A 27,368-nucleotide genomic window follows, 5' to 3' on the forward strand; every position below is an offset into this window, starting at 1 on the left:
ATAAAAGGACTTGCACTCACAACTCCCTATTTCTCATGTTGTGTCTTATGATCCTTTTCTCCATCCTATCGTGTTTTTGTGTCTTCTGTTTCCGTTCCTTAGAACTGGTAGGAGGCTCTAGCAGACCCATGATGGAAAGATGCTATGAATGAAGAAATGAGGGCTCTTGAAAAAAAAATGACACATGGAAATTAGTCTCTCTTCCCAAAGATAAGTAACTGTGGGTTGCAAATGGGTTTTCATAGTTAAGTAGAAAATGCATGGCACTGTGGATTGTTACAAGGCCAGGCTTGTTGCAAAGGGCTTTACCCAGACATATGGGATTGATTATCAGGAGACTTTCGCTCCAATTGCCAAGATGAACACCATTCCAGTTATTCTTTCATGTGTTGTTAACTTGGGATGAAAACTACAATAGCTGGATGTCAAGAATGCCTTTTTGCATGGTGAACTTGAGGAGGAGGTGTATATGGAAATTCTTGCTGGCTTCTCTAGCAAAGACACTCACAGAAAAGTATGCAAGCTGAAATGGGCACTATATGGATTGAAGCGATCACCCATGGCTTGGTTTGGTTGTTTTCATAAGGCTATGGTATCTATTGGGTATAAACAGAGTGACACTGATCACACACATGGTACAATTGCCAACATGAACACCATTCGAGTTATTCTTTCATTTGCTTTTAACCATAGTTCAAGAACTCGTCGAGGTCTTTGTAATATCTCTTTTTTTTAGACTTAAAGGCAAAATAAAAAATACCCCAACTCGGTCGAGATCTTGGTTTGAGATTTTGGCTCAACTGAGATTTGGACCAAACTTACCTTTATAATTTACATATCTCGACCAAGACAGTCAAGATCTCTCCAGAACTCGACTGTCTCGGTGAACTAGACTGAGAAGTGTGCATTTGACTTTATTTTTGAGGATTTCCGACGGTGGTTTATGATAGAGATATATATAATATCTTAAGATTGATGTATTGTACACTCTTACATTTGTAATGTTTATTTAAGTTGGTCTATATTAATTGTATGATTTGATTGCTTTCAATTACTAAAGTATGTGTAAAATAGGGCCTATTAGTACGTCGTCGCCTACCAACCTTGGATCCGAAGTGAAACTCCTATTTGGACTTTGTTTTGCAAAATCTGATACTGCCAGTGTGTTTAAATGGCCTAAAATTGGCCGAATACCAAGTTTTAGGCCCAAACTAGGTCTAATATCCACCGAATCCAGCCTTCGAGTTCAAAAAAAAAAATTACACCAACTTGCCAACATCTCGGCCCAACTCAGTTTTTTGGTTGGGCATAACTTCTACCAAAATCGAGATCTTGAATCGTGCTGTTAACTTGGGATGAAAACTACAACAACTTGATGTCAAGAATGCCTTTTTACATGGTGAACTTGAGGAGGAGGTGTATATGGAAATTCTTGTTGGCTTGTTTGGCAAAGACACTCACGGGCACTTTATGGATTGAAGCGATCACTCAGGGGTTGGTTTGGTTGTTTTCATAAGGCTATGGTATCTATTGGGTATAAACAGAGTAACACTGATCACACACATGGTACAAGATCTTAGCGAGATCTCGCTGAGATCTAGAAAAAAACTCGGTTTCGTGAAGTCTCGAGATGAGACGATAGGCGATGCAGGATTTGTGCAAGATCTCGTGATATATCTCGATCTTGATTCTACTCAGTCGAAAACCAAGCTATAAAAATGCACCTTCTCAGTGAGGTTTCGACTTCAACTCGAAATCTCATCTCCGTCTCGCCTCTCTCGCTCTGTTATGAAAGAAAAACACTTGGAGGTGAGGGTTTTGATGTTTTTGTTAGGCAAATCTCACCTCAAATGAAGATTAAAGCTTGGAGATTCAAGATTGAAGCTTCAACATCAAGAGAGAGTTTTGGTGTTTTATTTTTAGAGATTCATGATCAGTTCTTGTTGGTTGACTGTGTATTTTTTATATGTGATACAATGTCCACCGACACTCATTTCAGTACTAGTTACTCTCAAATGGTAGGACTTGTTACACACTTACACTTATATTTGTTTGATTTATGTCTCTTTCCAAGTTTCTAACAATTATTAACAAACTATCAAACCATCACCATATATGATTCTGAATATGATGCCTAATGCTTAAATGGTTTATGGTTTGATGTTTTTTATTTTTTAATGCTTAATTAGGTTGTTTTACACCTCTACTTTAATTATGTGTTCTAAATCTTGTGTGGAATAGCCTAGGATAGAGCTCACCTACGCCATAAACTACCAACCTAGGGTCCGAAGTCAAAGTACTATTTTGGGTTTGAATTTCTAAACACTAATGTTTCCATTGTATTTAGAAGGCCTAAAATAGGGTGAGTGTCAAGTTTCAGGACCTATCTTGACCATATGGCCATTGAAACCCACTACTGAGTCAAGACGGGAAAAAATACACCAACTCGCCGAATTTTTGGCAGAACTCGGTTTCGTGGCCTGGCGAAACCAGGGGCGAAAGCGACACCTAAAACCTTGATCACACATTATTTATCAAGAAATCAAGTGATCACTTTACTGTTCTCATTGTCTACGGTGATGACATTGTTGTTACTGGAAATGACCCTATTGAGATATCCCATCTAAAGTCTTATCTGGGAAAGGAGTTTGAGATTAAGGACTTGGGAACCCTACGTTATTTTCTTGGTATCAAAGTTGCGCACTCATCAAAAGGTATCTTTCTCTCTTAACAAAAGTACACTCTTGATCTCATATGTAAGACAGGGATGCTCGGGTATGAGCCTGCAGATACACCCCTTGAAGCCAATGCACATCTCAAAACTAATGAGGGTGAACCGGTTGACAAGGGCAGATATCAAAGATTGGTATGCATGTTGATTTATCTCTCTCATACTCGTCCTGATAGAGCTTATGCTGTGAGTTTAGTCAATTAGTACATGCATGATCCCTATTCTACTCATATAGAAGCAGTATTTCACATCTTGCAATACTTGAAGTCTGCTCCAGGTAAAAGTGTTCTTTTCTCTCCGCATGATCACATGCGTGTTGAAGCCTTTATAGATGCAGACTAGGCTGGTTCTCCTAATGATAAGAGGTCGATTTCAGGGTATTGTACTTATGTTGGTGGGAATCTTGTTAATTGGTGTAGCAAAAAACAGGTTGTGGTTGCTAGATCAAGTGCTGAAGCAGGATTTAATGCTATGGCTCATGGTATTTGTGAGTTGTTATGGCTTCAGAGTCTTTTTCAAGATCTTAGTGTTTCCATCCAACTTCTTATGATGCTGTATTGTGATAGTGAATCAGCTATTAGCATTGCTTATAATCCAGTTCAGCATGACAGGATTAAGCACGTGGAGATTGACCGCCACTTCATCAAGGAAAAACTCGAACATGGTGTTATTTGTATACCATTTGTTAAATTTGGTGATCAGTTGGCTGATGTGTTTACTAAAGATCTTAGTAGTAAGGTTTTTCATCCTTTGTATACAAGTTGGGCATGTGTGATATCTATGCACCAACTTGAGGGGGGGAGTATTGTAATGTGGGTGTAAGGATAGAATTGTCTTTAGGGTTTCTTAAGTGTTTGTCCTAGGGGGCACTGTTGTACTTATACCTAATCTTACTCTATTATAAATAAAGCTTGGTTGGTGTCTCATAGACATGGACATGTCACAATTCCCCGAATATCATCAGTCTTCCTGTAGTATTACGAACCTCCTAGAAGGGAGTTTTTTTAAGTATATTATGCTTGCAAATCCTTTTGGAATTAATCCTGTTGGTCGTATGGGTCATGTACATTAATCTCTTTTCTAATATCAGAATTCAACCTAGACTAAAAATGTGAGACCAGCTGTATGCCATCATCAAGCATGGTACGAGAACTGATTGCATCAAACTACTCCATGTAGTCAGCTGCTGACAGATTACCCTGTTGCAAAGTGTTGAGCTTGTCGTGAAATCTGGCCCTGAATCTGGGAGGAAGATGCTTGGTTTTCAAATTTTCTTTCATCTCCTCCCATGTGGTAGGTTCAATGTCACAAACACGTAATTGATGCTCATACATTCTCCACTATAGTCAAGGTGTTGCCTAGGCTCCAATGGCGGTTTTCCAGGACCTAGGTGACTAACTGCCAAGTTGTCTCAGTGCCTAGGTTCCAAAATCTTTCACAAAAAGGGCAAAAAGGGGGCAAAAAGATCGAAAAGCAGGGAAAAAATTGAGGGAAAAGAGAAGAAGTTGCAGCGGGAGCCACTTTGCTTCCAGAGTTGCAGAAAAAAAAAAAGTGGCAACCACTGTGTTGTTGGAGTTGCAGAAAAGAAGAAGAATAAAAAAAGACTGCCAATATCTTGTTATTTTTCACATATATGCAAGTAAAGGAACTGAACATTTTATTTTACACAAATGACCTGTAAAAGTAAAGCTAAGAGAAAGAAATTTTAATATTTAGACCTAACCCTCCCTAAAAATTACATCTTAACATGTAACTCTCCCCCCTTTTGTATGTGCATACTTTGGTTGCCTAGGCATCGCTTAGGTGACATGGCGACTGGCCACTGCCTTGGGTTGCCTTGTCGCCATGAAAGCTATGTTCACCACTCCTTGGCAGGACCAGGATGTTTGGCTCGTGCAAGCTTCAGTTTTCTCATCTAGGTCCAACTGTGCCAATCAAAATAATCGTTGAAAGAGGCAAGCCAATCATAGAACACTTGGGAATCGAGTTTCCCATTGTATTCCTTGATTTCCAGATTGACCTTTTGTGCGTCATCAATCCTTCTTACTATTTTCAGCAATAGTGCTTATGTGATTTTCTAAAGAAACTTCTTGTGTAGGTGGTCTGAAGGCGGCGGCCCTTCCTATGACCCTAGAATTGTTATTAGCTGTAGAATGAGAAGGTATTCCCTTCTCATCTCTATGAATATCAGGGTGGTCAGGTCTTGGGGGGATTATAATCCTCAACCCTTTCCTCTTTCAGTACAGCAACATTGTCAGATAGTTGTTTGACTTTTTGGTCAACAAATTGAGAGTGTTGTATGCTAGCCATAGCTTTGATGATACCAATTTATGTATACTAATGCTGAACCAGAAAAATCCAGCTAGAGACTAGTACAAACAGGATCGCAGAACAGGGGAACAAACCAGAAAATTGAGTTATAATAGAGGTGCCACATGGATGAAGTATTTGACAGAAATCTGACCTGTGAACTTGAATATAATAAATTGAAAGATAGAAGGGATAATGCGGTGGGAATCCACCTTCGCTGGTTTTGGAATCCACCAAAACTCTTGAAGAGAATTCACATTTCCACTATGGAATCCACCTTAGCCTTCACTTGGAATCCACCAAGCACACTACTGAATCCATAGTAGCTACTACTAAATCAACAGCAGCTCTTTTAGCTCCTTCAATTTGTATCAAATCACACTCCTCCGTACTGGGGCAACCCAAAGCCTCCATTGAACATGGCCATGCTACCTCAAACGACTCTCGTAGCTTATAATGAATTGGAGCTACTCCCAACTCAGCTCTAATTTGGTCATTTCTTACTTTATCCTTCTTAGTTTTGCCACACATTCATCTCAACATCCTCATCTCCGCTACACTTAGTTTATCTATATGACGCTTCTTAACTGCCCAACATTCGCACCATACATTGTAGCCGGTCATATGGCAGTCTTATAAAATTTTTCTTTAAGCTTTTAAGGAATATGCTGATCACATAGTACTCCGGACCAAGGTTCTAAAACTCGGGTTCCAACTAGGTTTCGACCAGCCAGAAATCGAGTTCGTCTGGGTTCTCGGTTTTGACCATATCTTGGTCGAAACCTGGGACTTTCTTCAAGCCAACTTGAACCTTGGTTTCGAGGCCCAGAAGTTTTTTTTTTTGCCCTTATTCTTGTTGTGCTGCCTATTTTTGACATTTTAAACCCAATACATACATTAGTTTCACATAGAGAACACTAAGAATATTACTTGTGGTTTTGATCCAAGTTTGATACTGTATATTGTTCTTGGACATGGTATCAAATAAGGTTTTTGACTGGAACATAACTCCTTCAATATAAATCAGATTTAAGCAATCTTGGATTTGTTAGAAAGCTTTGTTTTGATAGCTTTCCAACATGTCCAAGATTGCTTAAATCTATTTATATTGAAGGAGTTATGTACCAGTCAAACTTAATTTGGTGTGTGCGAATGCTGTCAAAACTGTTCTAAATGAAAATATTTTTTTGGACATCATAACAAATGGATATTTTACCGCACTTCTGGTTTTTAGCAATGTTTTACCATATTAAGATTTATGGAATTATTGGGGGAGGCCATAGGCCCTTAAGTATTTATAGTGTTTGCTAGCCCAAAATAGGATATTGTAGGAACTAATTGCATACAACCTTATCTGTTTTATCAAAAGACTGACTCTGGAGATAAAGATAAGATAGAGATAAATTGGATTGCTAACAACAGCAAAAGGAAGCCTAGTTTCTGCTTCTGTGTCCCACCTTTCTGCTGAACTTGTAGTCTTGGTTGACCTCATTCACCGGCCAATGTTCTTTGCTTACCTCTGTATTCATGTAATTACTTTTCTAACTTTATATAATTAAACTTTTAGTAAAACTCTTTCTAAGAAGCTTGGCTTTCTAGTTTCTACTTATTGGTCTTGTAGGTTGTAAATCTTTGGAAATTTTTTCAGTACTCTTACAGTCTTACTTTAGTAGTTCATGCTAAACTTCTTTTCTGTTTATTTTGTTTGGTAGATTGCTGATTTCTGGAAGGAGGCTTTGATATTGAGTTCATTGCATCATCCGAATGTTGTATCTTTCTATGGTATAGTTCGTGATGGTCCTGATGGATCTCTGGCAACTGTGACGGAATTCATGGTTAATGGATCTTTGAAGCAATTTCTGCAAAAGAAAGACAGGTAGATAGTTTGGATAGTCATAAATAACATTCTCACATTTTGGAATTGTTACTGTTGACTGATGTGTGGAGCATGAAAAGTGTCACGTTGACCTCATTGTAACTTTGAACAGGACGATCGATCGTCGTAAGAGACTCATCTTAGCTATGGATGCTGCATTTGGAATGGAGTATTTGCATGGAAAGAATATTGTTCATTTTGATTTGAAATGTGAAAATCTGCTTGTAAATATGAGAGATCCCCAAAGACCCGTGTGCAAGGTAAGTGTGTCGATGATTTCTTTTTTCTTTTTTTTTTTGGGTTTCTCTCTTTTGTTGGTTATGTTTTTCCATTTATTAGTGAATTTTGTTGAGCTGTTGTAATGAAAGTCTGTGATTTATTTCAGTTCCAGAATATTTCTGGAATAATTTAGTTTTCATCAGTGGAATCGTGTTTAAGAAAGCTCATGACCCACATAGTAAGGAAATTGTGTTTTCTAAAATTTGGTTAAAGTCACAATGATATGCTCATATTCCAATAGTGATCTTTGGAGAAAATTAATTTATAATAAATATTCATTTTATCCAATTAGTATCTTATTCTTTTTACATAATTTTAATGGCATCATCTCTTTTAGACAGAACTTTAAGATATTTCTCTCTCGTCTCTTTTATATGTATCCTTAAAGGCATCATCTCTTTTAGACACAACTTTTTAGATATTTCTCTCTCGTCTCTTTTATATGTATCCTCCTTTTACTGCATTTTACTTGAACTAAGTGTATTTAGTAACATGTCTATGATAAATGAATGAGGGCGGGCCTTGGTGCAATGGTAAGGTTGCTCCATTGTGACCAAGTGGTCACGGGTTTGAGTCTGGAAATAGCCTCTTTGCGAAAGCAGGGGTAAGGCTGCATACAATATGACCCTCCCCAGACTCCGCAGTGGCGGGAGCCTTGTACACTGGTAGGCCCTTTTATGTCTATGATAAATGAAGTCTATTGTACAGATCTGTAGGCATTTCTATGTTTGTTGAGGCAGTTTGTCTAATTGCATATCCGAGCCCAAGATGTTTTCATGTCCAAGTTCTACAACTCCTTATATATTTTTGATTTATGTAATTTTCTTTTCTTTTCCCTTTTTTATTTTGGGGGGGGGGGGGGGCGTTTGGCATGTGTCTAACTACAAGTGTATTATGGGACGAGTTACTTCTCTGTTCTTCTGTATGGACTCTTGCAATATTCATTCTTCATCTGGTTCTGTTGTAAATTATTTGGGGTTAGTACTGATACTCTGTCAGATCTTTGAAAGGTGTGTGGTACTGAATCTATTTTTATTTTTTACGTTCTTTATAAGATTGGTGATTTGGGATTATCGAAAGTAAGACAACACACCTTAGTGTCAGGAGGCGTCCGGGGAACTTTACCATGGATGGCACCTGAACTCCTTAGTGGAAAAAGTAACATGGTAACAGAAAAAGTAAGGTCAATCTTATCATGCTTGTGAAGTTTTCAGATTATATTTTGTGTATCTTGTCTTTTATGGTCTCTTCAATTTTATGTGGTATTTTGTCTTATGTTTTTTTCATCCCCTGTTGTTGTAGATTGATGTCTACTCATTTGGGATTATCATGTGGGAATTGCTTACTGGCGAGGAACCTTATGCCAATATGCATTGTGCTTCTATTATAGGTAGGCAGCATTTTGTTGAAGTTCTAAGCTTTTAACTAATGGATATGAATTGCCACCAGTCTCTTACATTTATAGCTACAGAAGGCTCACTAAATCACAATTTTCTTGCTTCATAAGCATACTTGGATCTGCCATGCTTTCTGTTGTATTGCACAGGTTGTGCAATAAAACAAGTGTTTGTGACCTACCTACCTATATACCCTCCCGCATACATCTCCGATCAAAATTTATTGAATTTAATGATTGCAGCTATCCATTCTATAGTCCCTCCTCCCTCTTTTGGTTAAACCTTGTGTTTTTTGACATCTAATTAATTCATCAATGCTGGCTGTCTGGCTATAGGCCTGCGGTACTTTTGCAGAAAAAAACGTCTAACCATAGTTAAGGCACCAAGGTGACCCAAGGTGGTGAAGGCCGGAGGGGCGCCTAGGCAACAAGATGCCCTAGTGTTTTTCCTACCTATCCCATATCTCTAGTATGGACACATCATAAACATCATAAGTAAATTAACAGCCAATTAAAGAAACCAGTAGTTACATATAAATTAACATCCATTGTAAGATCGGCCGATTTTCAGAACAAACTAGCAGTAAAAACTATATGTTATAAATTGGACAAAGAAGATTAATGTAGAAGTAGTTCAAGTTAGAACCACTCTACAGTAGGATCAATTGAACATACTCAGATTTGCAGTAGATCAAGCACACATAGATTGATTGGAAAATAAAAGATAGAAGAAGGGGGGATAGGGATAGGAGGGGATTGGCTATCTCAGCCTTGGGTCTCTCACCCTTCTCAGCCTCTCTCACGACAATGCATTGCAAAACAGCAACATAACTTCATTCATTAAATTGTGTGGAGGCCTCTTAGGGCATTACATTATATAGACTCAAGGGTTGAGCCCAAAATAGAAACGATAAAAATGGAAAGTCTCTAGAAGAGCTGAGACTTGAGTTGCAAGTAATTGAACTTTGCTAAGTAACAAAATTAGAAGGTAACTAAAATAGAAACTAATGAAATAGAGATTAGAAATATGATATTGGCAGCATTTAATCTTCCATGCCAGCTGTCCATATAACCCACAGCACTATTCACATGAACAGTAACTTTTTTTTTTTTAATAAAAAAATCTGTCTTGATTCCTTCTCTTCTTCATGATTCTCTATGGGCTGGGGCAGCCTTATGAGATGCTCCATCGAACCAACAGAAACCTGCCACATCATCAGACCAGGCTGCCTCTCACAACAGTTGAATCCTACAATGGGCTAGTTTTGGAGCTTGTTCCTGCGGCTACACATGGACCTGTGATCTACATCAAAGATATTTCAGTAATTCAGTTCAATGATATTTGATATCACATAGGGTTAGAATTTGATTCTAGCAGAGAATTAGCAATACTATAATGGTATAACCAGATACAACATGATAACAAGCATAGTAGTCAATTCTTTTTATTTATTTTTTATGTTTCCATTATATTTACTACTACCAGTATAGCAAATAGCCAAAGGCCCAAATAACATATTAGAAATTATATAATTCTATTTATGTGCTACACATGGAAGAAGAACTCAGTCGAAACATGTAATTTCGACCGAGACAACCCGATTTCACAGCCAACCGAGACGAGTTGATGGTCGACTTTAATTTTGACTGGTTTCGACATTGTTCCGACCGAAGCAGTGTTGAACCATGGTCAAACTCTTGTTAAAGTCACATATCTCGGTCGAAACTTGCTCAATTTGAGCAGTTTCGACCGAGAGGTACTAGAGCTGACAATTTGGATACTGGGAGTGATCTTTTGGGCCAAAAACTCTGATTTCTTTGCTCAATTTTGACATTTTGTGCAGCTACAAGTTCTATCAAGCTTCGTAGAAGAGATTTTGAAGCTTGAATCTCAAAGGTAACAGTGTTTTATTTTCAAAAATCAATTTATATATATGTTAGCTTCAATGGCCTGATCTATGACTCTACAGAGTCGGTTTTTTTTTTTGGTTGGCCAATTAAGTTTTTAATTTTCTGTTTTATAAAACTATTTTCGTACAACATATTTTCTAAAAAATATGACTTATATTTGTTGGATGGATAACAATTTAATATATGACTTATATCACCCTGATCTACAGCGTGACGGTGTCGGATTTTTTTTCTACTTTTATTTATTTATTTAAATTTTCTGATTTTTAAAAATAATTTCTGAAATTAAAAAAATTGAAAATAAATAAGAGAAATATTCTATTTTAGTTTAAAATGTAGAAATATAGTTAAAAGTATATAGAATATGTTTTCAGCTGTATTTGATTAGTATTGTGATGTTCTTAATTTATTTTAATTAATTAATACGTAATCATTAAAATAATTTTAAAAAGGCAAAAAATAGCATACTTTGGGGAAAATTTAGAATATCCTTTGTTGTTGTTTAGGAGTCATATTTGTAGTGTTCTTGTTGCAATAGGATGGTAAAAACTAGTATTGCATAATGGGGGACATTGCATGGCTGCATGGGAGACCCCTTTCAACTGACAAGAAAAAATCAGAGTGTAATTACTGTAGGAAGCAAATATTGGGAGGTAGAGCCACTAGATTGAAGTGGCATCTTGCTGGTAGAGATAGGAATGTCATAGGCTGCCCTAATGTGCCAAGTGAGATAAAGATAGTTATGGCAACGCATCTGAGGGGCGGAGTAGAAGCTAGGAGGGAGATGACATCCAGGGATGGGTTTGATGAAGCATGTCTAGACAAGTATCCTGAGTTAGGGAAGTAGGATTATGACAGTGATGAGCAAATATGAGTATGATGATGTAGGAACAGTGACAGAGGCTACACAAATGAGGGCAAAGATGGAGAGCAAAGAGTAATTTAGGATTCAGCAAGAAAGACTGTTATAGATGGCCGGGGGATCTGGTTCATCTAGATAGGCCAGAGATGAGCTAGAGCCAGAGCAACCCCAAAGGAGGAAGTTGAGAGATTAAGAGCCAGAGATTCCATTCAGGAGGAGCCAGAGTGTGAGGGCCTCAGAACCAGAACCAGCCCCACGCCCCCCTAGCTTTACGGGCCCCTGCCCCACGGGTTCCACCACACCCCCAGCCCGTAACCCAGCTGTTGATGTCCTTCAGACGGAGCCTGCACTCTTTCCAAGACTAGAGTTTAAACAAAAGAGATTAAAACAGATGTGGACTAATGTGAAGGAGAAAGTGGAAATTGCTTTCTCCAAGTAGGCTTTCTACCATAGTATTCCAACCAATGTCACCTAAGGGGGCCATATTATCAGCACATGTTAGATAAGATAGTTACGGTTGGCTCAGAGTGAAGGGGCCCACACCATATGAAATGTATAATGTTTACTTGCCCCACCACAAGGAAGACTTGATGGAGTATATTGATGAGTTGAAGTCAATGTGGGAGCATTATGGAGTGACTGTGATGTGTGATGTGTGATGATTGGACTGGACCTATGATGCAGATTTATCACCAAACTGGGCTTCTTTCATTAAGAATAAGTCTAGGGTTTGGTTATATACATGTTAGGCCTTTGATCCCATGGGTTTTCTATGTAATAGGCTACTTTTATGGGCCTAAAATATGGGTAATTGGGTTGCATACGGGATTAGATGCTTTAGTCCTATACTTAGTTTTATTTTCATGTTTTTAATGTTTTAAATTGAACCGGTCCAAAGCTGGTTTGAACCAGTAGTTCAATTTAAGTGATTTAGTAGTTTGTCTTTTAATTGTTTAGTTGGGCTGGATTAGGACTCTATTTTGAGTCTATTTCGGTTTCCTAGTCAGTTTAAGTTACCTAATAGGTTAAGGATTGGGTTAAGCCTTTCCTTTTTAGTGTAGGAGTCTAATTTTGAGTCTTTTATATAAGATTGTAAGGGGGGCAAACATTGAATACGAATTTGATTAATAAAAATAGCTTTTTCTTTTTGCCATTGTTGTTGCTGCTTTGCTCTGTTGAGTGTTGCCTTGTGAGTCATATCAAGGTGAAGGGACTGGTGGATCTCCAGTTGACTCCTTACGTCTTGTAGGCTGGGAGGATCTGTTATAAGGGATTGATGGACCTCCAATCGACTCCTTGCATCTTGTAGATCGGGAGGACCTGTTTCTAGTCCTCAAGCTGCTGCCATTAAAGACCTGCAACTCTAAGTAAGTATTTGACATTATTAACCATTACCCTTCTTCTCCTAATCCTCTAAACCCACCCCCCATCGATCCCCATTGCCAATACTCAATCTTTGCTACTTTCCTCATCTATCATTAATACCATAAATCCATTAGAACCTTAAAACCTGCAACTATTCTTCTTCCCTTCTAGAAGGTCACATGCAAGGTGATTTTTGCGAAAATTCTGTCTAGCCAAATCTAACCGTTAGAACCTACTAAAATTTTGATCGAATATTCCTCAAACCCTAAGAGAGACTGATCCAAATTTCAGTAACATCCACCCAGTCGATTGTTTGAAATTACACTTTTACCCCTCTCCTATGTCGACTAGGAAACCTCCATAACTCCAGTTTTAACCATCTGATTTAGCTGCAACTTTCAGCATATATTCCCCTCCACCCTACCCATACTCAACCTAAATATTAAGCCCATTCAACTACCTGATTTCCTACCCTAGATTCCCTCATCTTCCAACTTTCAAAACCCTAACCCTAAATTTGACCTAAAACCTTAACTCTGCCCCCATCGAACTAGTAGCTCAACAGGTCCTGGTTGTCTGGCTCTAGTAGGTCTCCTACCTATCTAGGACTATATTAAGTGGTATTAGAGCCGTGGATCAACATGGCAATCCAGTGCTTAATCCATCACTACCACCCCTACCCGATTCTATGGCAGCAATGTTAGAGATGTTTCAGAAGTTTACTGCTGATCAAAAGACCTTAACTGAAGAGACTAGAATTATCACTGAAAGGTTGCAAGTAATTGAGCAAAAACAGATCGCACCTCTTAGGGACAGCAGTGATCCCCTTGAAGAGGACAGATATCAAGTTAATTATGAAATACAAGGAACCTTGGAAGAAATAGGAATTACAGAGACAGATCTAGGGATAACAGAGATCGATCCAGAGATCCCAGAGACAGACACAGGGAAGACAGGTATAGAGAATATAGAGACTCCAGGGAACGACCTAGACCTCCAGAGGCGTTCGAGTTGAAGGAATATGGTGGTACCCATGATCCACAGGTATTTTATGATTGGTTAGCTGCTTTAGATGATTATTTTGATTGGTATGATTTATCTGAGCCTAGGAAGATGAAATTAGCTCGCATTAATCTAGGGGGGCCAGCCCATGAGTGGTGGAGAACTACTGAGAGAGATCTTCAGTATGAAGGTAATACGCCTATTACATGGGCTGAGATGAAGCATGAGTAGAAATATTTACCACCGGCATGCATAGCTCGACAACAAGGTCAAATAAATTCCCTTCGACAACATCACCTCCAAAAGGCCTTCAAATCTGAAGACAACTTGAAGCCTCCATCAATAAGATTCAGTTTGCAAGTGGAAGAGTGTTGGAAATCTGACATCACCAGTGTTAAATCAACGGCTGAATACAAATGTACATTGCCAAAGGAAATTGAGGGAGCACAAGTTGAAGACAAAGCTGAAGTGATCACAGTGAATTGTGATGAAAAGAAAGAGACAATGCCTGAAGCTTCAAAGACGGAGAGTCAACATGTAGAAGTTTCTACTGAAGAGGTCAATGTCGAAGAGATCAAAGTAGACAAAGCTGAAACAACAAAAGATGAAGAGGTGGTTGAGAGCACTCCACAGGAAATCGTTGGCATTCAAGATGCTGTTCTTGAAGAGGTACAACTTGCGCCTCAAATCTTAGATGAAAAGGTTACCACTATTAAAGACTCTACAGACACGATATATACAGTTGATATTGATTCAAAGGTTGAGCACATAGAGTTTGCCACCATGGTTCTTTGAAGAGAAAGCTCTACGCCTTAAAGACTACATCCCTAAAGTCTACAAGCAATCAGAATTCTGCTGGGGAATGGTCAAAGCTGCTACTCACATGTTGTTTTCCTCTCATCACTACAAAATTCGAAGACAAATTTTTTCAAGCTAGGGAGAATTGATGCAGATTTATCACCAAACTGGGCTTCTTTTTATTAAGAATAAGTCTAGGGTTTGGTTATATACATGTTGGGCCTTTGATCCCATGGGTTTTCTATGTAATAGGCCACTTTTATGGGCCTAAAATATGGGTAATTAGGTTGCATACGGGATTAGATGTTTTAGTCCTATACTTAGTTTTATTTTCATGTTTTTAATGTTTGAAATTAGTTTTATTTTCATGTTTTTAATGTTTGAAATTGAACCGGTCCAAAGTTGGTTTGAACCAGTGGTTCAATTTAAGTGATTTTAGTAGTTTGTCTTTTAATTGTTTAGTTGGGCTGGATTAGGACACTATTTTGAGTCTATTTCAGTTTCCTAGTCAGTTTAAGTTACCTAATAGGTTAACGATTGGGTTAGGCCTTTCTTTTTGAGTGTAGGAGTCAAATTTTGAGTCTTTTATATAAAGTTGTAAGGGGGGAAAACATTGAATACGAATTTGATTAATAAAAATAGCTTTTGCTTGCTACCATTGTTGCTGCTGCCTTGCTTTGTTGAGTGTTGCCTTGTGAGTCATATCAAGGTGAAGGAACTGGTGGATCTCCAGTTGACTCCTTGCGTCTTGTAGACCGGGAGGATCTGTTATAAAGGATTGGTGGACCTCCAATCGACTCCTTGCATCTTGTAGATCGGGAGGACCTGTTTCTAGTCTTCAAGCTGCTGCCATTGAAGACCTACAACTCCAAGTTAGTATTTGACATTATTAACCATTACCCTTCTCCTAATCCTCTAAACCCACCCCCATCGATCCCCATTGCTAATACTCAATCCTTACTACCTTCCTCATCCACCATTAATACCATAAATCCATTAGAACCCTACAACCTGCAACTATTCTTATCCCCTTCTAGAAGGTCACATGCAAGGTGATTTTCGCGAAAATGCTGCCCAGCCAAATCTAACCATTAGAACCTACTAAAATTTTGATCGAATATTCCTCAAACCCTAAGAGAGACTCGATCCAAATTTTAGTACCATCCACCCATCCAATTGTCTGCAACTCTTTTACCCCTCTCTCCTATCTCAAACTAGGAAACCTTCATAACATCAGATTTAACCATCTGATTTAGCTGTAACTTTCTGAATATATTCCCCTCCACCCTACGTATACTCAACCTAAATATTAAGCCCATTCAACCACCTGATTTCGTACCCTAGATTCCATCATCTTCCACCTTTCAAAACCCTAACCCTAAATTTGACCTTAAACCTCAACTCTGCCCCCATCGAACCAGCAGCTCAACAGGTCCTGGTTGTCTGGCTCCTAGTAGGTGTCCTACCTATCTAAGACTACATTAACCCACTAGACAGTTCATCAACTTCATGTTAAATTGTGATGGGAGGATTGTGGTCCTCAACTCTGTTGATGTATCCAAGGAAAAGAAGAATGCAAAATATATTTACAAGTTGTTGAAAGAAGTGAAGGATGTGAGAGTGGATAAAGTGGTATAGGTTGACATTGACAACAGGAGAAATTTTAAGAAGGCAGGGGAAAAACTTATGAACAATTCCATGTACCTAACTCTTCTAGACACCATGTGCAGCCCAGTGCATCGATCTCATGTTGAAGGACATGGGGAATTTGAAACTTGTGAAAAGGGTGGTAGAGAAGGCAAGACAAGTGAACACCTTCACCTATAATCATGGATTTACCATGCAAATGTTTAGGAGCAAGTGTGGTGGTGACTTAGTGAGGCCAGGGATTACACGCTTTGCAACTAATTGGATCACTCTTCAAAGCTTTGAGATGAAGAAGGCTGGACTTAGGTCGATGTTTGCTTTTGAGGAATGATTAACTGGTAGGGGTCTATGGAGGTCAGATAGCCCAGACCACCATTTATAGTGACAGGTTCTGGGATGATATCAAGAAGGTCGTAAAGATCTTAGACTCAGTTGTCTCCCTGTTGAAAATGGTGGACCAATAGAGGAAGCCCACCTTACCACACTTATGGGCAGCTATTGATATGATGAAGATGCAGATTGAGACAATTAATAAAGGGGTAATACAAAGCTTAATTAGATTATTAGGGAACGATGGGAGAGGCAGCTCATGCATCCACTACATAAGGCTGGGGAGTTGTTATTTTATTAACTTCAATTCAACTTGTCAATTTGTGATTGTCATTTAGTTTCTTATTATGGTATTTTGCACCGTGTTCAACATACTATCTAAATCCTAAGTACAACTACAAGCATAGACTTGGGATGAGACAAGATTTGATGGATGCAATTCATACAGTGGTTGCTAGGTTTGAGCCAAATCCAACTAAACAAGGGGTTATCAATGGCGAGGTGAGAATCAACTATTGTTTAGTAGGAAAAAATTTATGCAACTATACTTTTTGGTATTGATGCTAACACTGGTTCCTATAACTGAAATGGATACAAATGAAAGCTTTTAGGGATGTCACTGAGAGTTTTGGCTGGACAGTGGCAACAATAGCTTGGGATGGCATTGCTCCTGGTTGGTCCAATCACCTTAGTCTTTACATTCATATTTAAGTATGTACCCTTATTTACTATTACCTAACAATAATCTTTAATGCTCGTATCCAACTGAATTCTGGTTGCAATATGGCAGAGATTCACCCAACCTATCTAAGATAGCAGTTAGAGTGCTTTCCCAGACATGTTTCACCACTGGATGTGAGTGTAACTGGAGTACGTTCAACCTCATACGCTACCAGAGGTGGACGCGATTGGGTGCTAAGAGACCTGAGGACTTGATCTATGTGCATTATAATATGAGATTGAGAGAGAAGCACATATGACTTGGCGTGGAACACGATACAAACCTAATTGAGTTACTAGAAATATTCCAAGTTGACGAAGTTGATGAGAATCCCCTTTATGAATGGATTAGGGATTGAGGTGAGCCTTTATTAGATGAGGTTGGGGGTCAGCCCAACAACGAGATTGCTTCACAGGTAGGTATTGGTGTTGATGAGTATATGGCAGTAGAGGGCAGAGTTCATTCACAGATCCCACGTCCATTCAAGGCACACCTTGGTAGTAGTGAAGCTGATGATGATGAGTGGTCCCATTCCGCGGATGCACTCAAACACCTATATAGACTTAGGGTTATGATAGTGGTGGTGATGATGATGATGGTCGTGGTGGTGATGATGATGGTGGTGATACTGGTGAGTATTATGATGATAATGCCAGATTAGCATCCTTATGCAGTTCAGAGGACCAGATAATTCAGGAGCCAGATCCACAGAGATTTACAGGGGAGTCTCAATTTTCTCATGCAACACAAGATGATCATGGTGTACGTACCTCCGGAGGTTACATTCGAGGTCCTCGCAAGTGGTTCAGACCTACTGATGAGGCATCTGAGATGGATATATCAAGCTTGTCTGGTACTATGGAAGCCATGAGTTTGGGAGAGACTAAAGGATTTGGGCGTGCCATCCTCTAGAGACCCCCAGTCCAGCACAACATCATTATAGTGGCTTCTAGAGCGTCGGATCAACATCACAGGTTGCGTATGGACCATATGGTGGATATGTTGGTGGACTATCCTTTTAGAGCACCGGTTCATTTGGATATGGTGGTGGCCATAGTGGATCTTCTACTTCATTTGGATATGGGAGTGGCCATGATTCATCTTCTGCTACATATGGATATGGGGATGGATCAAGTGGTAGGTCATCTTTTGTCAACAGTGTCTTCGGGTATACGGCCCCACCTTCTTACAGTCTCGGTGAGCCCTTCCCTAGATTGGGATATCTCAGACAAGTTGTTGATGGGGCTTATAGATGATTAGATGGGCAATATGGACTATCAGAACAATTGAGCCTAAAGCATGTCATGGGATACATATGTGGTGCTTTCGGAGGAACGGTTACAATATCTTTAGTGGTACGCAGCTTGTGGATTAGACTCACCCAGAAACTCCTTGTGGAAATGATTGGTGAGTGTTGTATAATTTATGTTTTGATAGTTAAAATGAGTTATTTAGTTTTCTAGTAGTTTAACTATATGTGCACTTACTAGTTAGCATTTATATAAGGCTAGTGTACAACTGTACACTGTACAAGATCATTCAGTGTACACTGGTAAACTTGGGTAAAACCACAAGTACCATTTTGAGGGGTTTTTTTTTTTTTTTTTGTGTGTGTGTGTGTGTGTGTGTTGTGAAATAGTTTATGTATTGTGTTGAGAATGTCAAAAATAGTCTGCATATAAAAAACTCATTTCTGGGCCTTGAATCCACCAACTCGAGTTGGCTGGGAAAAAATACCGGGTTTCGACCAAATTTTGGTTTTGGATGGTCGAAACCTAGGTCAGCACCGAGTGCTTTATCCTTGGTGCTACATCAAGAATCATATCAATGCAATATGGTATAAATATGCTAGCAACTCTCTTTCGCTCCTCTCCTGTTGTTTGAGTTGCTTTCTGTATGCTCTTTAGTGCATCCATTTTCTTTTATGCTCGTTATTGGCCCCTACAATTCTGAACTCGACTAAGTGGATAACTCCTAATACATCACATAAGTAAGAACTTCTGCAAAAAAGGTTGCCCCTACTATAGCACGCCGGAGTTATGCGATGAGGAATATAAATGCAAAAGGTCGAGTATCTATTGATACACCTGGTGGGAAAGGGATCTTTTCATCTAGCATTTCCGATTGACAAAGTGATCTCATTCCCAGCACATGAAAGTGGTAGTTTGTGTGAAAATCAGGGCTCTGGAGGTGCCTGCTATTGCCTTTTCGGTGTTAATAGCAATGACATAATCTGAGAAAACCAACACATAATGGACATAATATAGGATATAAAGAAGCATATTATTTCCATATTTATCAGAAATACAAATCCATAAACCAAGAGCAATACCATAAATACACCATTAACAGAAATACAGTACTTAATCAAGTTACCAACAGAAATACACCATTAACATTTAACCATTATGCTCAAGCACTTAAGCCTCAATACCAGAACAAAAACACAGGAGGACAGTACACTACACACCATTAACATGTGAAGTCACGGAAAGAAGAAAGAAAAAGAAAGAGCAATAAACAAAAAACACTGATTTGCATTTAGGCTTTGCTTGGTAAAAGAGGAAACATAGCAATAAAAAATAACTACCCTTTTGATTACAGAATACAGAGGAATGAAAAAATATATATATATATATATATATACAGTGTACTACTTAGAGTACAGTACACTCCTTTCGATTACAGCATACTGAGCAATGAATAAAAACACTATAGTTACAGTGCAGTACACTCCTTTTGATTGTGAAATCTGTTTATTATGGCTATCGTTTTGCCTGAAATATTAGGTGATAAAACGCAATTTGCAACACTGAGCCATGATTCCCAACTAATACAGTCCCAACAATCAAATAATGATTTCAAATAAAGCGCAAACGCAGAATTACCTGGTTGCAGGCTTGGTTCTCCTGCTAGGGAGACTTGTTAATGTAGTTCTAGATTGGTAGGAGACCAGCTAGAAGCCAATAACCAGGATCTGCTATGAACTAGCTAATTTGGCTAGGTCAAAATAGGTGAAAATTGTGAAATTAGGGTTAGGGTTTGATTGGACCTAGGGTTTGATGGTAGGGTTATGCTAAGTTGATGTAGGGGAGTCTTCCAGTGAAGGTCTTGTTAAGTTTTAACAAGTCGAAGCCTTTTAATTAGAATCGGCAGCAAGGTTAGGGTTAGGGTTTCGGGGTTTTGAAAAGAGGAAAAGATGAATTTTTAGAGTCTATGATGGTCAGATGAGGGAGCAGCTTGGATCGAGTGTTCCAATGGGTGAGGGCAGAATTCGGTCCAAATATGAGTGGGTTTTGATGTCTGGTTAGGTCTCGGCAGAATTTAGGTCTTGGGAAAATTGAAAACAAAAAAGGGGGAATTTAGGGTTTGGGCTGTTAGAGGAGGATTAGAAGAAGAATTGTTGGGGATGGGGATGATTCAAACTCACTGCTGTTACAGAATTTCCTTGGCAGCAATTTATTTGATTGTAGATCTTGAATAAAAATTAAAACTTGAATTGAACTTGTAATTAGGGCTTCAAAAGAACAAAGAGAGCTTGAATGAACCACCCGGGCTTCACACCGCAAGGTGTCGATTAGATCAAACACCAATCCCACCAGCCTTGATCAAATACAAGACAAATCTTCAATGGAATAGAGCAGCAAAAACCCTTTTCATTATCAAAATTCATGTTCCATACTTGACCCCTTACAACCTTATATAAGAGACTCAAAAATAGACTCTTACACTAAAATAGAAAGGCCTAACCCAATCCTTAACCTATTAGGTAAGCTAAACTGACTAGGAAAGTGAAATAACAAAGGAAATAAACTCAAAACATGGCTGGACTTATAGAGTCCTAATCCAGCCCAACTTAAGTTGTCACATGACCACTTGACCAAGTCACATGATCACTTAAGTGATCACATGACCATTAATTATATAAAAATAAAACCAAGTAAGGAATCCCGTATGCAACCCAATTACCCATATTTTAGGCCCATAAAAGTGGCCTATTACATAGAAAACCAACATATATATAACCCAATCCTAGACTTATTCCTAAGCAAACAAGCCCTATTTGGTGATGAATCTGCTTCACTTGTATAGGATAAAAGCCAGGATTTTGGGACGTTCTAGGAGGCAATTCCAAACTCCAAGTTTGAAAGTGAAAGTGCTCGGGATGAAGGGGGGAAAAACAGATTGAGTGCGTCAGGGCTCACGGGAAGAAGAAGAAGATACAGCAAACCCTTTCGGCCTAGGAGGAAGTAGAAGCTTGAACTCGAACTATCTAAAACGGAAATGGAGTAAACCCTTTCGGCCTTTCTATTGCAGGGTTTAGACTTTAGAGAGAGTTGTGAGAGACCGAGACTTTGTTGTTGAGTTTTTGTAGTCACTTATCCTGTGTAGTATCAGTGTACTTAATCCTGTACACAAGCAAATCAAATCATTACAAATGGAATCCCCAAAGCAATATACTTTGAAGTTAAAAAAAAAAAAAAAATGATGCAAAGGCGACTGGCCAGGTTAAAAGGCGAGCTAGGTGGGCGCCTTATTAACATAAGGCAGATCACCGCCTAGACCAGAAAAAACCGCTCGGACGCCTAGGCGACACTCTGACAACTATGATAACAAGGTTTAAGATTCAATGATTCCATGTTACCATGTATCACAAGCATTATAATTCTGTACACTGCCAAATAAGAAGTTAGGAAAAGAATCTATATTATATAACAAAAATATAAAAACAAAAAACAATATAAGGTGCCTGCCCAGCCACTTAGGCGGACAAAGGCGTCCAAGGCAACGCCTAATAGCCTAGGTGGTTGCCTTACCTACATCCGGTAAGGCGAAGCCTTGCCTTGACACCCTGAAGGCGCCTGGACAACTATGCGGCTAACTACAAGTTTCGCTGCTTCTGTGCCTCAATTAATGGTCAAGATAATATTCACATTGATTATAGTATAGGATGTTAAGTTTCATCCTGTTTAGGCTAGGTAGTCTCCACTCTGAAAGCACCCAACCTCAAGCTCCTAACCTTATCTAGCTATTTAAGGTTTTTGGTCTTCTATGCCACAGATAAGCCACTCCACTATACTGGTTGGTTTTGCTGCCCACTTAGCTTTGAGAATCAGTTCTCAATTGATAGAGTAACTACGCTTGATCAAGGAATTGTGCAAGTTGACTTTACTTCAATCTATGCATACTTGCAGTAGATGTAATCAATAATATCATCCCTTTATCAATGCACACACATATTAGTTTCATGTGCCTGTCGTTCCAATGGTGTAATTTTGTAGAGAGAGATGCTCCATTGCCATTCCCAATTTTGTAGAGAAGAATGAGGAGTGTATCTCAGTCTTTAGATTTTGCTGTGGCTTATGATTTATTCATTGTAAACACTTACTTTGAAAAGAGAGGAACATTTTGTTACCTTCAAAAGTGGGCATCATAGCCAAATAGATTTCTTCCCAACTAGAAGGTCCGATAGACTGTTATGTAAGGACTGTAAGGGAATACCAGGGAAGATCCTAACCACACAATATAGATTAGTGGTTATGGATATGTGCATCGTTACACAGAATCGTAAGAAAGGTGAGCTTATTTGCCCTAGGATAACGTGGTGGAGCTTAAAAGGAGATACTTATCATTTACTGATGAAATGGTTGAACAAGGAAAGTGGGACTTTGAGGGAGATACTAATATGATGTGGAATGAGATGACTACTTGTATTAAGCAGGTTGCTAAAGATGTCCTTGGCGAATCAAAAGAAAATCGTCATTCCTCTAGAGAGACTTGGTGGTAGGATGATGAGGTTTAAAGAGCCATTAAGACTAAGAAAGCTAGTTTTAAGACATGGCAAAGGACTAAGGATGTAGTGGATATACAAAGGTTTAAATTTGTTAGAAATGAAGCTAAGAAGATCGTGGTAAAGCAAGGGCGAAGAAATATGAAGATTTTTATAACAATCTGAGCACAAAGGAAAGGGAACAAGCTATCTATAAGATAGCTAAAGTGAGGGAAAGGAAGAGTAGAGATCTCGACCATGTTAGATGTATTAAAAGTGAATATTGTAAAATACTAATAATGGATGAGGACAGTAAGAAGAGATGGGAAGGTTATTTTTGCAGCTTACTAAATGAAAATACTTTGAGTAATAGTGTTTCGGAATATTGCATTACCCATCAAGACACCTTATGTCGTAGATATATAAGAAAAATGAGGGTGTTTGAAGTAAAAGAAAGGCAAGGCATAAGGGCTAGATGAGGTCCCAATAGAAGTGTGGAAGAGCTTAGGAATCTGTGGTTTATCTTGGCTAATCAAGCTCTTTAATAAGATTATGAGCACAAGGAAAATGCTAGATGAATGAAGGAAAAGCATTGTGGCTTCGTTTTACAAAAATAAAGGTGATATTCTGAGCTACAATAACCATAGAGGCATAAAACTAATGAGTCATACTATGATATTATGGGAAAGGGTTATTAAAACCCACATGAGATGGGAAACTACTATTATGGAGAACCAATTTGGTTTTATTCCAGGAAGATCCACGACAAGAGCTATTTACTTAGGAGACTTGTGGAAAGATTTAGAGATTGCAAGAAGGATCTTCATATGGTCTTTATTGACCTAGAAAAAACTTATGATAGAGTCCTTAGAGAGTTAATTTGGCAAGTACTAGAGAAGTGTTTCAAGTAAATATGTGGATATAATTAAAGATATGTATGATAATGCGGTGACAAGTGTATGAACTGTGGGGGGTCACGGTAGTGAATTCCCAATTAATCTTTGGTTACGTCAAGATTTAGCTTTAAGCCCTTATTTTATTGCGCTTCTCATGGATGATTTAACCAGAGACATTCAAGATGAGGTTCCTTGGTGTATGCTTTTTGTTGATGATATTGTTTTGGTGGATGAGACAAAAGTAGAGGTTAACACCAAGTTAGAGTTATGAAGATCAACCTTAAAAATTAATGGTTTTAAGATAAGTAGAACGAAGACAGAGTATGTGGTGTATAACTTTAGTTACACTAGGACGGATAACGAGGTGAAAATTGTTGAGAGGGAGATTCCACAAAGTGATTATTTTAGATATCTGGACTCAATCATAAATAAAGAAGGTGATATAGAGGATGATGTTTCATAGAGAATTAAAATAGGATGGATGAAATGGAAAGGTGCGTCTGGAGTGTTGTGTGATCAGTGTATACCTTTAAAACTTAAGGCCCTATTTGTTTAGAGGGGAAGGTGGGGTGGGATTGTTGGGAAGATGGGACCCACATGTTGGTGGGGTTTTGTTGGGGTGGAAATGTTGAGGTAAAGTTACTTTTCCCATGAATAGTAACCAAAGTCCCACCAATTTAGTAGGATTTTGGATAGCAAAGGGGTGGGATTTTGCAGTGCCACATCAGCAGATAAAGCAATTAATGATGTCCCCTGAGCTTTTGTAAGTTCACCACCCCAAATTAACCAAACAAGATTGGGGTGGGATTTTGAAGTTCTACATCAGCATTTTCCCACCCCAATTCTCCCATCCAACCTAAGTCCCCTCTAAACAAATGGGGCCTAAAGGAAAATCTTATAGAACAGTCATACGAGCGGCTATGATGTATGATGCGAAATGTTGGGCAGTTAAGAAGCATCATCTAGATAAACTCAGTGTATCGGAGATGAGGATGTTGCGATGGATGAATGGCAAAACTAGGTAGGATAAAGTAAAGAATGATCATATTAAAGCTGATTTGGGGGTAGCTTCGATGCATGATGAGCTACGAGAAAGTCGTTTGAGGTGGCATGATCATGTTCAATGGAGGCCTTTTGATGCCCCAATACGGAGGATTGATTTGATTCAGATTGAAGGAACTAAAAGAGTGACCTTAGGAGAAGTGGTGAGAAAAGACATGTATAGCTTAGGCCTTGTATCAAGTATGACCTCGAAGAAAGCTGATTGGAGGACAAGGATCCATGTTTCTGACCCCATTTAGTTGGGATAAGGCTGAGTTGTTGTATGTAACGTATTATGGTTCATTCTTGTACATATGAGCTCAATAAAACCAGAAAACCATTAGAGATTTGTTTTTCCTTGTCATGTTCAAGTGATATTATGTTCTTATTACAGTAGCTTGGATCATCATTGTTAGGTTAAATGGAATGTCATCATTATTTACTTCTTTTTTTGGGTGTTTATATCCTTATTACATTCATTCTATGTTATATGTTCTTGGAATATGCTGTATTCATCAATGCATAGTTGTCAAGGCACCGCCTAGGCATCTAGACAGATTTTCTGGGCCATGGCTAACCCACACCTTACTTGGAGCAGGAAAGCCGACTGCCTTGGTCACCTGGGAATCGTCTTGGACACCTTGTGGCTTGGGTAGACGCCGTAGTGTATAGTTTTTTTTTAAAATATTATATGAAATAATTTTTGTATATTATATTAAATGGATTCCGTTTCTAACCCAATTATTGGTCTGTGAAATATGCCAATATTGTTCAACGGCATCATATAAAATTCTTGAATATATAGATGATTACCTCTTACTATTGTTTAACTGCCCATTTCTGGTGTTATTCTGTATGCCAATTCATAGAGGAACATATAATGAATTTGCTTGTATTGTATGCTTATATTATATGAGTTTTTTGACACTCCACATTGATTTATGTTTACAGTTTTTATTTTTTATGAATATGCTTATATTATATCCTATGCTTTGTTTATTATATGTTGGTTTTATCATATTAGGTCATTATTAGCATAATTATATCAAATTGCATTGACATTAAGGTGTCTAAATGACACTTCTATAGGTGTATTTAGAACTTGACACCTTTTAATTGCCCCTTGACATTTGAAGTGATCCAATTTGGGTGGAAGTACTGGGAATATTTTGGCTGGATTCTTTTGTAATTGTGGGTGACATGCTACATTGTTACTGAAAACAAGAAAATTTTGGTAAAATATGGGAAGGATGTGACAAGATGAGAAATAAATATTTTTCTATTTTTTTTCTCTTCATGCCATAGGAATGCATGAGCTAGTACTTTGCTATATTATATTTATTAGCAGTCCATTACACTGACCACCTTGATCATCCTTGTTGCTTCTGTTTCCTCTGTAGGGGGAATTGTGAACAACACGTTACGGCCACAAGTTCCAACATGGTGTGATCCTGAATGGAAGTCTTTGATGGAAAGTAGTTGGGCATCTGATCCAGCAGAGAGACCATCCTTTTCAGAAATTTCTCAGAGGCTGAGGAAAATGTCTGCAGCAGTCAATGTGAAATGATGCATTTTATTTTCTTGCTGTAAATATCACCTTATTGTTTAGAAAAGGAAAAAAATTATAGATCATGCAGTTCAAGGTAACACTCTTTTGAGAGGACAATGACGAATAACGCATCATCGTCATGCCTTAGTTAGCCTTAGAGAACCTTCATAGTACTGCTACACTTGGTTATTTCTTAATAGAGGGAAATTATATGTGCTCTATATTGGAATCTATAAGGCTACACTATGCATCAACGAGAGCTATGAATGCTTGATCAGAATGTGAGTAGGTCTATTTAAACTAAATACTATATTTCATTAACACTTTTTGTTTACAAATTTTCTTCTTCTATACTGGATTTCTTTCTATGGAGATGAAGTGGTTCTGAATTTCTTTTGCAGGGTCTCATTATTTTGGTTGTGCTTATGGCAGAGTTGTATAGATCTTCAGATGTAGGTGATTTTTATTTCCAGCCTCACGAGTTGGAACAGAGCTGTTGTAAATAAGTTGTGGTAATTAATATGTTCTAAGCTCCATATCAAAAGGAAAAATCAAGAGGAAAACTGATGCGTCGAGATATGCTAAGCGTTTTGGATGGAAACTTGGAACGCAAAATTTTGTTATTTCATTATTTTTTTTTCTTCCTTATTGGTCTCATTTATGACTGTATACCAACCAGAAGATCTCTATTATTTTTATATTTTTTTATATACTCATCTCTCAGCAGATGTATAATTTTAAACTAGAAATGATAATAGTCTTTTGTATGTAGGATAGAATCACCTGTGCGGTGCTCCCTCCCTCCCATGCTCCTCATTGGTTGGGTTGGTTGGGTTAAAGTAGTAGACAATAATCAAACCGTAAATGGCATTTACCTCGACGAT

At 38.4% G+C, this 27,368-nt stretch overlaps 1 protein-coding gene across 2 annotated transcripts in view; it reads left to right on the plus strand.

Annotated features, from left to right (window-relative positions):
• Window positions 1-27,141, plus strand: part of LOC122658001 — a 55,328-nt gene extending 28,187 nt beyond the window's left edge. Inside the window, exons 5-10 of one of the 2 annotated variants that reach the window (XM_043852835.1) lie at window positions 6,754-6,917; window positions 7,030-7,177; window positions 8,252-8,374; window positions 8,499-8,586; window positions 26,336-26,765; window positions 26,886-27,141. In XM_043852835.1, the coding sequence (XP_043708770.1) occupies window positions 6,754-6,917; window positions 7,030-7,177; window positions 8,252-8,374; window positions 8,499-8,586; window positions 26,336-26,502 (690 nt within the window). In that variant the 3' untranslated portion in view covers window positions 26,503-26,765; window positions 26,886-27,141. The remainder of the gene's footprint in view (window positions 1-6,753; window positions 6,918-7,029; window positions 7,178-8,251; window positions 8,375-8,498; window positions 8,587-26,335; window positions 26,766-26,885) is intronic. The other variant, XM_043852836.1, reaches the window with a different exon arrangement.
• Window positions 27,142-27,368: the final 227 nt, after the last annotated feature.

The sequence above is a fragment of the Telopea speciosissima genome, chromosome 4 (assembly GCF_018873765.1).
Source record: "Telopea speciosissima isolate NSW1024214 ecotype Mountain lineage chromosome 4, Tspe_v1, whole genome shotgun sequence".
Classification (NCBI taxonomy): domain Eukaryota; kingdom Viridiplantae; phylum Streptophyta; class Magnoliopsida; order Proteales; family Proteaceae; genus Telopea; species Telopea speciosissima.